We start from the raw sequence: 14,272 nt of genomic DNA on the forward strand, positions 1-14,272 counted from the left end.
AATGGGGCGGTGGGAGAGCGGCGAAGGGCTTTTTCTTTGGCATCCTAATTGTTGGTACAACTGAGCTATCGCTAAGCTAAACTCAGCTAACACCTGATGTAACATCTGATTTCTCCTGATACAGATTATAAAGATACAGCTGCTGTAACAAATAACACGACCAACCACTCATCTTTTCATCTCAGTCTCAATTCACTTCAATTCAGTGTTATTTAGTGCTTTTCACATCTGACTATGTCACAACACATTTCCAAAGATATCTGGACATACATTTAGATCCCTAACCCTATGTTCACCATAGCAAGTAATGGGCAGTCATTCCTTTTCAGTGTCCCTGGAAGGTCTGTCAGGTGCCCCATTTGATCTCTTAGAGTCTGACTCTGTACAGACCTCTGAACACTGTAATTCCATATTTGGATAAAATCTAGTTCTAAGTCTAAGGAACAAAAACGTCCAAAATGTTTATGTACCCCGTAATGCGCTCTAAGGCACGGATTACAATTTTGAAATTGGTAGTAGGAAATTCCCTTATGAGAAATTGTATATGATTCTCATGTCATTATGTAGGGGAAAAAAGGTGCATTTGAACATGTGAACAATCATTTGAATTAAAAATAAAAAAGAAATAGATTAGATTAACCGACTTTTTGGAAGAATATTGATCATTTTGTTGAACATGTGTTCTAGATTACAGAAGTGTGTAGCAAATGCTAAATGATCCTGAGTGTGATATCTATTATTTTTCTTCTCATATGGTTCTATCAGAAGATATGGTTTTCTTCTGATATGATGTGCTTGGACAATATCTTGGACAGTGTTACGAAAATTATTTAAAATGTAAGTAGCTAAAAAAACAAAGAGACTACAATTAAATATACTGAAGGTACCGCCATGACTGATAACACCTTATATGTTAATTTCAAATAGTAATAAAAAAATAAGTTACAGAATTTTTATCTTCTTTGTTTTAAATATATGGCCATTATATATTAAATATATATATATATATATATATATATATATATATATATATATATATATATATATATATATATATATATATATAATTTAAGTAAAGTTCAAATGTTTATGATAAAAACACTCAACATTGAGCGGAATTGAACATGTCATGTGACATCACGTCAATAATATATGAAAAAGGAAACCACAAGTCTAAAACCAGACCATCCAATTTGTAGGCGAGCAGAAATAGTGGAACATGTGAATGTAGGTGTTGCTTGTTACCCAGGAGTGTCCTGTTAGGTTGATTGTTTAAAGAATAAATAGCTGTGAACATCTACTCTTGGTTTTAGCCTTGAGTTTTACCTGTGAAGACTGCATTTGTTGTTAAAAAGGATAAGCCAACATGAAGATCAGAGGGTTGTCTATGGGAGAAAAGCAAGCCATTTTGATATATGTCCTGTATGAGCTATATCATTTCCCTTTGCAGCTGTGCCGCTGACTCCTGAAGCACCATGTACCTGATCACCATAGGGACCTGGTCCGCCAGGCGCTTAGTCGCAATCTAAACACAATCTAAAAAAAAATAATTCCACTCACCCCAAACAGAGTCAATTAGCTAAAGCAGGTATGGTCTACTGACGTTTGCTGATTTAATTTTTTGCTCTGGAACTATCAGGCTAAATTAGGCAATGATGTAATAGAAGTTTGTCTCAAATAAAGCTGTAGTCAAGACTGTCATTGTTAAGTCCAAGACCAGGGCTAGCCGAGATCGAGTCATGACTGAAATTTTGGGTTGAGGCCAAGTAAAGATCAAGTCCAAAAGAAAGCCACACCATGTCAAGTTTGAGACCAAAACCCAGTAAATTCTTTTTGCGGTCAAGACTTTACTTCAACTAGTTAGCTTTAGAAGATATTACTTCTTGTCAAACTTTTTGCATCTTTTTGAAAAGTAAAGACAACAGGAACATCCATCCATTTTCTGTACTGCTTATCCTACACTGGGTTGCAGTGGAGCCTGTGGCCTGTCGCAGGGGACTCAGGGCACAAGGCAGAAGACACCATGAATGGGGTCAATCCATTGCAGGGCACAATTGCATGCACACACTATGGACAAGTTGGAGATGCCCAGGGAGAACATGCAAGCTCTGACACACATGGCAGAAAGGAATTGGACCCCCAACCCTGGAGGTGCAAGGCAAACATGCTAACCGCTAGGCCATTCTACCCCCAAAACAGGCATTATTCATATAAACTATCAGATGAGACCAAGACCAATTCCCAAGTCTGAGGCAAGTCCAAGTAAAAATGTCAGTAAGTCCAAGACTAATCCAAGTAAATACAGACAGCCCTAGCCTCAACCAAACAATTCCGTGAAATAACAGCGATAGTCAATATTTACACACTTATTGATTGGAGCTGTATAATCTGTATTATCATCCCCAGAAATCCCCTTCATATGCTCAATATAATTGAGCTACTGTATTGATTATGAAAATGTCAATATGTGAGTATAAGTGGTGGACTGGTGTGAAGAATGAGAATTGCTTGGATGCCAGATGTTTTAATTACCAACCTGATGATTTAAACGAGTGTATTGTTTTATTGTTTCTGTGAATTGCTCTTTTTTGTGTTGTTAGTTTAGTCAGATCTGTCTAAAGACAAATAACCTGCAACATGATGGCTGACCAGTAAAGTTTCCACCAGTTTATGTAGGATTGAACCATAGGCATTGGTGAGGTCAAGCCAAAAACCAACCAGGTCTCATTTACCTTCCCATGCCTCTTGGTTCAGCTGGGTGACAACTTCTGTGTGTTCAATGCATGTTGATACCTTTAGGACTCCCTCCTTATGCACAGAAATGTTCATATAGGAGTTCCTCCAGAAAAAAAAAAAACAAACTCTGTCAGGTGTCAGGCAAAACAAAAAAGAAAAATACTTTTACCTCAGCACTGAGGAGAGAGATTGTCCTGAATTGCTAATGTTACTTGAGTTCTCCTCTTTTGGGATCCAGACACCCACCGCAAATTTCCATTGCTGGGCCACCTTCCTGTCCTCTATACCACCTTGAACCTCTAGAGACAGTGCAAGAGCCTGAGCCACCTCTTTTATAGACCATGTATTGCACTCTGCTGGCCTATAGTGCCAACCTTGTTCTGGCTGTAACAACCTCCTGGACCTACTTCTGGGTGAGCTCCTTTATGTTTAACTGGAAGGTGTGTTCTAATGGAGATATCAGTGCCCAATGGTATTTCCTTGCTGTGTCATTGTAGGTGTTATGAAGGTGCTGGTACTAAAGTGAGGTGCACCTCTTTGGAGCAAGTACGGCGACTGCTTTTAGCAAATGTAGGCAGAGTTTGTCTGTAAAGTTTGCGGGTGAAAATATGAGGACCTACCTTTGCTATTTTATAGAGATTAGGGAAACCTGGGAAGTTGGATTGAGCCAGTTGGATGAACTCCTTCTTAATGAGATCTAAAGACAGATTGGTAAATGCTCTGCACTTATATAGTGGTTTTTAATTTTTAATTTAATTGCACTGTTTCTCATTCACCCATTCACACACACACACACAAACACACACATTCACACACCAATGATACCAGAGCTGCCATGCAAGGTGCTAGCCTGCCACTGGGAGCAATGTGGGGTTCAGTGTCTTAGACACAACTATTTGGCATGTGAAGTCATGTTGACCGGGAAACAAAAGGCAAAATGGAGTGTGGAAGATAAATTTAGAATCTGTGGAAATATAATATAATCTAGTAATAGTAGTAGTAGTAGTAGTAGTAAGACATGGTGTTTTCCACTTATCTTTTTCCACTTACCCTTTACATTCACAAACACTTTGGATAAATAAAGACAATGACTGCTTGTTATTCCAGTGCTAAGTTCACAGCACATACAATGCAGGCAACAAGCTTAAAGCCTGAGAAAATGCTCCATAGATTTAACTTCAAACAAATTCATGCCATATACCTGAGATTTCCTTCAGTCTCCTGATGGCAGGTTCCTCCAGTTGCTTGATCTGGCCCTTCACTATCACCTCAAAGGTCTTGTAGTTGAGGAAGCTTGGAAGTTCTCTGCCTCTGTATTTTTCCTCATACGCCTGCATTTCCTTCTCAATCCTCTTGTTAACTAGAAAATTCAGGGTATAAGTATACAGGGTAAAAATAAATGACATGACGTTCAGTGTGGTCCATCCTACACTCTCTTGACACTCATGTCTTTGTAAAATGAGTGAACACTCATACTGTCTTGAACAACACTTTTAATATAATTCATGAAATTATCAGAATATCTGATTCAGCTTTGTTATTGTTCATGATTTATAGCATTGTACATGCACCTTTTCTTCAATCACTTCAATCCCTTGTGTCTCTGCTTAGATTAAAAAAATAATAAAATCTGATAGGGATTCTTTCATGCGTTTGCTTTGCATGAATTTTTGAAAAGTCATTCTGTAGTTAGCCTAAGAATATCAAAGTACTAAATAAATTAGTAGCCTTTGTATAATTTCATGTACCAAACATCTGCAATGTCCTTGTTATACAGCCACACGGATATATTGTCATACTGCTACTCACATGTCTCTCCTCCACTGACTAGATCATTCTTCCAGAGAGAAAACTGCTTCCTCAGACCTGAGAAGATGTTTATATATGACATGCTCTTCACCTCCTCTCCAGTCGTCAGGTTGATGGCATCCTGAGTGAATGCTGTGATTTTCTAATAAACAAATGAAGATCTGTGTTCATATTTAAAACACCCACACTTTATGGTAAAGACAGAAAATTCCTTATTACACATGAAAGACAGTTGTTGATGCATTTTTAATGATGGTTTTTTATTTTAAAAGAATTCCAATACATTCTAAATGGGTATTCAAGAGTAAAAGCAAGTTACCTTTGTCAAGCAACTTAATCCAAATGTTTTATACATTTGGATTAATTTGATACAATATTGCTTCATATCAATTTATACTATATTAAGCACCTTTTCTAGAATATACTACATATGTCAATTTGCCAAATTGATCTGTTTCTTTGATTTACTTTTACTTGAGACATAATTCAATAGCTTCTAAATGTTCAGGATCATTGCTCCAAACCAAGTTGTATAATATTATGCACATTCTATATAACATAGTGCACCACTCACTTTGACAAATTTTAACTGTTATTGAATTTTATCAATTTTTAATTGGAAAAACAAACAAACAAACAAACAAACAAAAAAAAAAACCCCAATAGCTTCTGAACAGTTGAAGCTATTGATCTAAAACAACTTATCACTAGATAGGTAAAGTTTTTGACAACAAACATTGATGTTGGCTTGATAAAAGCCGGTCTGAAAGTATAAAATATAAAATAGTTTGAAATCTAAATGTAATGAGCAGTTTTAAGAAGGAAAGAGAGAGATAGAGAGATAGGGTGCCTGTTGGAAACTCTCTATTCTCTATTCAATCAGATATGTATAAGTATGTTTAGGTTATAGTTTAATTTCTGTCTCATGAACTTTACAGAATCTGTCTGATGTGTACGTGCCAGTTTAACATGTCACCATAGGTACTTCCTCTTTTCTGTTAAGCGAACCACACCATATATGTTCAACAACTGCTGTACATTCTTGTATTGCCTAAGTTTTTCATGTATGTGGCCAGACAGTTCAACTGCCATATTATTTCCACACAGCAGTATGCCTATGCATGGCTATTTGTACCTATAAAAGCCTCTGTCTATGAATAAACCAGAAGTCTCTTTGAACTGCTCTGGTTGCCAGTGTGTTCATTTAGACTCTCGGGCGCCATATATGCTCTGTGATAACCCACATGCGCTAGTTTTTCTTTAGAGTAAATGAAGCCGAGGCAAGAAAGGCTGACGGAGGAAAAGTGAAGATAAAGCTGTTATTTGCTTTATCCTTACAGTGCCAATACTTCTCTGAGTTAGAGAAATAGTTTGCCAGTACTTTGAGTTGAATAGTTAGGGTGCCAATACTTGTAACATTAAATAGAAAGCTGGAGTGCCAATACTTTTAGAGTTGACTGAATAGATAGGATGCCAATACTTTTAGAACTGGATAGATAGCAAGGGTGCCAACACTTTTAGAGTTAGACAGATAGGGTGCCAATACATCTAGAATTGGATAGATAGATAGATAGATAGAGTGTCAATACTTGTAGAGTTAGATATAGGGTGCCAATACTTTTAAAGTTTAATGGATAGATATGGTGCCAATACTTTTTTAGAGTTGGCTAAATAGATAGAGAGATGAAGTGAGAGTCTCTGTTACAGTTACATTGACAAAGTGAGAAGGACCGAAGAGGGGCTTCAGGCCATGTGCACGCAGGTGTGTGTGTTTTGACAGCTGGAGTTTGAAATCTTGAAAATTCTGAGCCAGACTCTGAACATTATGACAATGTAAGTGAATGGGAGTTTTTGGGGATTTTTTGCTCATCCACTATGGGAAAACCATAAGTATAATCAGTTAGGAAATACAGAGCATGACCCATCGGAAAAGCCTGAAGGACTGTGCTGAATTGAGTTAACAGAAGTAGGTCAGAACAGGCTGTAGGTCTATGGCGAGTTTAGTGCATGTAGCTTGAAAGCTCTGGGAGGAGTAGCATTTAGAAATTTTGGGTCTCAGAATAATAATAATAATAAATTTAGCTGCAAGCAGCAATTATCGGGGTTCAAGCACTGTAGGCCTTTAACTCTTTTAACATTAACTATGTGTTGTTCTGTGTCCCATTTCATCCATGTATTTTCTTAATGAGATTTCAATAAGTTTAGGCAGATTTGCACATTTAAAGTGTTATAGATATACCAGATAGCAAGGTGACATTGATAGAATCTTGCATTTTCATCTAAACCATCACTTTGATTGAAATTTCAATGTTTACACTGGTTTGGTTCCGATCAGGCGAACAACCTAACCCTACGACCTAGGAGTTTGCAAAACTAGGTTTTTAAATAATCTCAGATATTTAACGAAAGATTTGATTGACAGCAATGGTCCTAGAAGAAACATTGTTCAGAATGAGGAGATCTAACATATTATAAAAAGAACATGTGTATGTCTGAAACATCGGATAATATACAATCATTTACACACCATTTATACAGCCATTTTCATGGTTTCTTTTTTTTACTATTATAGTGCCACAAGTGGCCAAACTCTGCAATTTTTATCAAGTTACCATAGAGTGCACCCTTACATACATGTACCAAGTTTGGTGAAAATATCTCATTCCGTTTAAGAGTTATTACTATGTAACTAACATGGCCAAGTCCACTACCTTTACTTTTGGCATACCGTCGACACGTAAAATCGAAAGTTCAACTTTTTTTTGATAATTATTTATAAATGAACTCCAGAGAATCATGCAGCACTTGTTTTGTTGATATTGAGCGAAAAACCTACGACTAGTTTGCAAAAGTAGGTTTTTAACATTATCTGAAATATTTACCGAATGGTTTGACAAACAGCAATGATTCTTGAGGCAAAGTTGTTTAGAATGAGAAGAGCTATCACTTAATATATACTACTTGTGTCTTTTGAAAACATTGCATTATATACAACCGTTAACAACTCCAAAAATCGTGACAGAGTCACCAAGTGGCCAGTTTTTTCAAAACCAAGAGTCAAATAGGTCTAAGAGGTTTGTGCAATATAAGTGCAGACCAGCGTTCCGATCGGCCATTGTTAACATTGTCTATAGCTGTCAATAGCTGCTGAAACTGTTCTTCAACATACGTGAATTTCCTCATAAACAATGATGGCATCTGAGACAAAGACACTGTATGCAAATTTTGAAGTCAATGGTTCCATAGTTATACAGACAATTTCATGTTTTTTGGTGTTATAACGCCACCATGTAGCAAAACCTTGTGAATATTTTCGGGGGACCTCATACATAAGCCTGCCAAGTTTGGTGAAGATATCTCATTTCGTTCAAGCATTATAGCCATTTACATTCTGAAGCTATTGAATTTTCCAAATAAGAAAGTATTACAATTTTGTACCAGTTAAACATGCTAAGTACAGAATGTAGTACAGTATTCACTAACCCTCTTCCTTGAGATCTACCTTTCTGCAGGTTTTTATCTCCAACCGAAATCTAACACACCTGTTTTAGTTGATCAAAAACTTAAGGCAATGATTAGATGGTCAGATAGGCACGATTACGGTTGGAGCTAAAGTCTTCATGAAGATAGTTCAGAAGCTACTGGCACAGGTTCAAATAGGCCTGCTTGGCATTGACACAAGACAGCAGCACAACAACAGAGACATGTAATTGTAGAGATGGAAATGCAGCAATACGAGTAGCTGATGGGATATGCAAGAGCAGTGGCTCATGGAGAAAAAAAAACACGACAGAGGACAAGGTAAAACATGGAAAAACAGTAAGATAAGGAAAATCAGCTGGAGAGAGAGAACAGGGAAAAGAAGGAAGCAAGTTAAGGTTTCTAGTGAAAGAAATATACTCGCCATATACTCGCCATTTGTGTTAAGCCTAATTAACACTGAAGCTCCCACATTTCTGACCCCAAATTGTGTCACATAAACACCACTACCCTCACATGAACTGCTTCTGTAATCAGCTTGGTGGTTATTGCTACTGAGTGGCATACCAAAGCTACTTGTGTCATTCCTCAGCCAAGGCTCTCAGGTTTGTTTGAACTGGTTGGTGGCTAGCATGCACTTCCTTGTCCATCCCACTCTCACTCTTGGTTCCCTTAACAATATACCATCCTTTCAGAGACAAACTGGCCCAATACTGTGCCTAGGGTAACCGTACCTCTAGTCGAATGTAGCATAGAGTACATCACTATGGAGGTCTGTGAGTGGGCTCATTATAATCTCATATACTCAAGTAGGAAACTGCTTACCAAAGGGATTTAAGCATCTAGACCTATGGCCTTGAAGCTGGTAGTTGATAAAATTTGGCCATGTTAAATGACATAGCTTTAAAGTTCAGGCTCACTGATGAGCATAATTTATTTTATTTTTTTTGTATCACTCACATCAGTCACGGAGTAGATCCTTTGTTCTGGTTCTATAGGAGGCCCTGAGCCATAGCGGTCCACTTCAGCCTGAATTTCAGCCAACTTCATCAAGATTTGCTCCTCCAGTTGCAGCAGACATAGCTTAATACACACCCAGATACAATTTACTACGAGCCAGGATTTTTGTTTACCACAAAATTTGCGGGCTTCTTGAAAAAAAATGTTTACCTCAATATGAAGGACGAGTTCAAGCGTGAGTTTCTCGGCCAGGTTGGGAATGGTGGCTTTTCTTTTGTCATACAGTGTGCTGTTCCCTGAGAAGGGAACAAGACTTTGCGTTTAGCATAAAACTGTGGGAGTGCCTTTTGCGCACGACCGGCATCTGAAGCTTGTGTAAAATCATGCCTATTTATAGGCCTGCCCTGATCAGGTGATGTGGCAATTAAACGCGTCGCATGATATAAATATGGCACCTGTGAACCGCGCTACCAGCCTCTATTATCTGAAGCGAAGACGCAATTCACAGGCCTACCCTGGTATGACAAAGCTGCACAACATCTCGTTCCCTTCTCAGAGAACAGGGTTACATGTATAACCCAGACGTTCCCTTTCAAAGGGAACTTCGACGTTGCGTTTAGCATAACACTATGGGAACGATAATACCCACTCCGTCATACCAAGGGTACGGCCTGGTCAAAAAGACCCAAGCCCGAGGGTCACTGCAAGACACTCGCGCCCGGGGTGGAATGAATATCACATATATTGAATATATACATATATATATCACATAATATTGAATGAATGTGTGTGGCATAGACCACCCTGCAGCAGCACACACATCCTGTAAGGATACCCCTTTGGACAAAGCCTTCGTAGAGGCGTGACAAAGCCTTCGTAGTGGAATGAGCCCTTATGCCCAGAGGCGTAGCGAGACCGCGCGCCTCATAAGCAATAGAGATTGCTTCCACACAATTAGAGATGCGCTGCTTTGACACAGCATCACCTCTACTGTCGCTGCCAAAGCAGTATATCAGCTGCTCTGACTTACGCCACTGGCCGGAGAGGTGGACATAAGTACAGAGAGCCCTTACTGGACACAGCAGGTGCATTCTCTCTTGTTCCGGTGTGGGGAATGGATGAGGGCAGAAAGCCTGCAACACCACAGGGTGGGCAGCTGATGTAGGCACTTTAGGAATATAATCCGACATAGGATACAGGATTGCCTTTGGTAATCCAGGGGCAAAGTCAAGGCAGGAAAGGGCAACAGAGAGAGCTTGTAGATCTCCTATTTGAACTCTCGCTAAAACTTGTGGGAGAAGAGCGATCGGTAGAAAAGCGTACAGATGTGACCTCAGCCACATGTGCACCATAGAGTCCAGCGATAATTGTGTGGGAGGATTGAGCGTGAACCACAGCGGGCCGTGTGTTTTCTCCTCGGAGCCGAACACATGCAGTCCCGATTAGACAAAACCTCGCCATATGGACTCTACCACTTGTGGATGGAGCCACCAATTCCTGGGGATCAGCCCCTGCCTCGAAAGGATGTCTGCCCCCATAGTCCCAGAGTGTACATTGTACTCACTGACAAACTTTCCTTCTGCCCAGAGAAGAATTAGTTGCGCCTGCCTGAACAGAGGTCGTGGACATAATCCTTCCTGTTGGTCAATATATGAGACCACCGCTGTGTTGTCTGTGAACACATGGTGACCTCTCAATTGAGGAACAAGGAATTTAAGTGATAGAAATATGGCCCACATTTCTAGGCAATTTATATGCTGCTCCAGATGAGGGCTGCTCCAGAGACCGTGAGCTGGACAGCTGTCTAAGACAGCCCATGAGGGAGGTGTCTGTCATTACCACCTTGCACTAAGGAGACACCCCTAGAGTGTGACTAGAAACCGGGGACACTCAAATTCTCAGAGCACATAGGTATCGATGCATGACACTGATTACTCTCAGAGGTTTTGTCCTTGGGCGAAACCCCCAACTTCTCAGCCACCACTGAACGGCCTCATGTGCAATAGGCCCATAAGCTCCAATAGTCTCCCAAGATCCAGCTTTATCTTGCTCAGTGTTGCTAGGATTGACCCTACGCATGTTGGAGATAGAAACGTCCTCATCATAGTAGAATCCTTATAACCCCTAGAAAAGTTGTCCACTGCACTGGAGAAAGCATACTTTTCTGAGGTTCAAGCTGAGCCGCAAGCTCTTCATGTGGGCAAGAACAACATCTCGATGTTGAACCGCCAGTTCCCCGGATCGTGCTAGAATTAACCAGTCGTCCAGGTAGTTTAGTACACGGATGCCCTGGAGTCACAATGGAGCCAGAGTGACATCCATGCACTTTGTGAAGGTGTGAGGGGATAAAGCTAGTGATATTTCAATGTGGAAATATGTACCTTTTAGAACTATCATCACAAACCAGTCCTCAAACTGAATCTGTGGAACGATAAGTTTGGGCATCAGCATCTTGAACCTGTATGTCCGAAGAGTACCGTTCCCCATATCGCCCCTTTGTCCAAGAGGGATCTTACTTCCGGCGCTAACGTCGGGCTCTGGTCTGTGATTACTACTGTGGTGAGCACACCTCTGAACCGCTGGGGGGGGACTCTAAACTGGACCCGGTATCCCTATACGGTAGACAGAACCCGTGGAGACACATTTGGCAGTAGTTTGCACGCTGCCAGATGGTCTTTTAGTGACGTTAACTATTCCACATTCTACTGGAGGGAAAGCATCAGATTTTCGTTGCCCTGTGACAGCTCGCTGACCAGAGAACACTGAAAATTTGGGACCACCTGGCTAGGGGAGGCCCTACAGTAGCACTGGGGAATAACTGCCCAATCAACCTCATGTCCCCTGATAAGTCCCTCCACGGCCCCTCAGGACCACTCTTCTTTGCCTGCTTGGCCTTTATGACCATTCTCAGATCAGGCCTAGTAGCAGGCCTCGACTGTGGCCGCCCGGTTCCCCTGGCTGACTGCGGGGGTTGGCGGGCTGCCATACTCGCCTTCTGTGTCTCTCTCGCACTAATACTGGCCCGGGCTCCACTCGTGGATGCCCGGGTGAACTCGACACAACAGGGAAGGAACTTGCTGCCGCCATATGTCGAGCTCACGCAGCAAGTCTGCTTGGTAGGCCTGCATCACTGTCATTTTCTGCAGTGACTCACAAGCACGACTAATACTGAATAGGCCTTGCCCACCAATGCCACGGTGGCCTTGGATGGCAAAGCCGGCACCCCTAATTACCTGCCGTCGATGGAGAGAGGTAGCTCGCAAGCACCTCCTCCACCTTCAGCATAGCTAAATAGCCATGCCATTCATTCCCCACAATGGCCGAATAATCCAACATCGTGGGGTTATAAATACAGTTTATGCATGGTTTTCCCCCAGAATTTCCCCCTGATATTTTGTCATGCACTTCTGAAAGAACGGGGAGTTTTCTGCAGTGTGCGAGATTTACTTTCACTGGGGAGAAAAAGGCTCATCCAGCCTTTATAATCACTTCAACCAGCACTTTATATGCTGCTCTCAGTTTTTTGCACATCCTTCTGGCTCCTTGGAGTCAGAGAGGAGTTATTACTATTATTTTTGTGTTTGTATTTTTTTTTCTTTTTTTTTCCTTTTGGCTTTACATAGTGGAAGGAGGAGTTGCGACGCGAGCTCCAAAATCTGAATCAAAAATAATATATGGTTATACTGCTTGCAAGTGTTTTACTGTACTCCATACTTCATAATGTCATTATATTATCCTTATGATATCTTTATACTCCTTTTATTATTCTTATAAAGTTATAATGTTCTGCTTTCCTTCTGGCGGCACAGGCGTCTGTGTGTGTTTCTCAGCCTGCACTCCTCAGCTCTTATATTTCTCTGTGACTAATAAACCATAGTGTGTTAATCTTAAAGATCTTAAAGTGTGAATCCATTTCGTCAATATCCGCCTAATACCGCTTCTGAGTGTCTAGGTGCCTGTCGTCATTTTTCCTTCTCTCCTTTACTGGAGGGGCTGGATTTGGATCTGAACACTCGCTATCAGCTTGCGCATCTCACTGCTGACATCACGGTGTTACTTGACGTTCTTTGCAGCACCCCTTCTAGAAATGGAAATGCGGGGTGCCCCCCCGTCTCAGATACAGAATCCGCCCCGCGAATGTGAGTATTGACGCCTCTACACAAACAGACCCTCTGCCTGACCCTCCCTCCAGCTTTCAGTCTGAGGATGATGTCACCTTCTCTGATCTGGGCTCTGACCATTCTTCCCTCTTCTCACCTGCCAGTCCCGAGTACTCTCCTCATTACACCTCGGTCGGCTATCCCACGTTCCCAGAACCCCCCTTTTATCACCCGTTTTCTCCCTACCGCTCCCCTCAGGATTATACCCCCACCAGTCCTGTGAATTTTCAATAAAATTACATGCTGTTCATACTTATTTTGTGAAGCTCAATAAACTTACATGTTAATCATACTTGGTCTCCCTCGTGTTTATTTCATGCCATTGTTATCCACACCACATGTCCATGAAATATTTAAGATTTCACCCAAATTTACTTGTTCTCCAATGTTCTCCGGTTGGTCTTTGACTGCTACACGGGTAATACCAGGCAGATCGATGAGTGTGAGGTCAGGAATGTTGGACGATGTCACCTCCAGGCTGATGAGCTTGTCACTGATGCCCATGCCGGTCCCAGCTATTTCATTCTGAGCTAAAAATAAATAAATAAATAAATAAATAGGTAAAGCAAAGATGCTAACTGTTCTCTGTTAGCTTGTATTCAATTTTAACCACTTGATTCTGTTCACTACCTTTTCTAATCATTTGCTCCACGTCTGCTGGATCTTCAATCTCTTCTTCATAATCCTCATACTTGATCTTTCCATGCCAGAAGTCTGTCTTCCTGCTCTTTTTCATCTTGAGCTCGAGCGGACATCAACTTTTCCTCTTTAGCTTTTTGTTTATTTTTATTTCAAGTCAAGTCAAGTGGGTTTTTATTGTCATTCCTCGATAAAGCTAAGAACACATAACAGTACAGTACACAAGACTGAAAAATCTTAAAGTGTAAGTAAAAATGTAAAGTGCAAATCAACAACACAGTAGTGTGAGACACTGACACGGAGCAAAATACACAGTATACACAAGTTGTATGAAATGTATTAGCATGCATATGTAACAATGAATATTATAAACATGCGCAGGAAGAATACTCTCGTTATTTAACCAGCTGCCAATCAATAAATCAGGAAGGAACATGAGTGACACCTCATCGGAACCCCAAGTTGCTCCCAATAGCAAGCTAGCACCT

General features: G+C 40.7%; 1 protein-coding gene across 1 annotated transcript; it reads right to left on the reverse strand.

Annotated features, from left to right (window-relative positions):
• Positions 1-2,557: 2,557 nt before the first annotated feature.
• On the reverse strand, positions 2,558-13,899 carry LOC128602373 (interferon-induced GTP-binding protein Mx2-like; the record flags this gene model as incomplete). The annotated part of the gene is made up of 7 exons (XM_053616130.1): positions 2,558-3,433; positions 3,938-4,096; positions 4,546-4,687; positions 8,986-9,108; positions 9,196-9,281; positions 13,511-13,675; positions 13,776-13,899. Coding segments are annotated over 7 exons (996 nt in total), but the record flags the coding sequence as incomplete, so codon positions are not given.
• Positions 13,900-14,272: the final 373 nt, after the last annotated feature.

This window comes from Ictalurus furcatus, chromosome 26 (genome assembly GCF_023375685.1).
Source record: "Ictalurus furcatus strain D&B chromosome 26, Billie_1.0, whole genome shotgun sequence".
Classification (NCBI taxonomy): domain Eukaryota; kingdom Metazoa; phylum Chordata; class Actinopteri; order Siluriformes; family Ictaluridae; genus Ictalurus; species Ictalurus furcatus.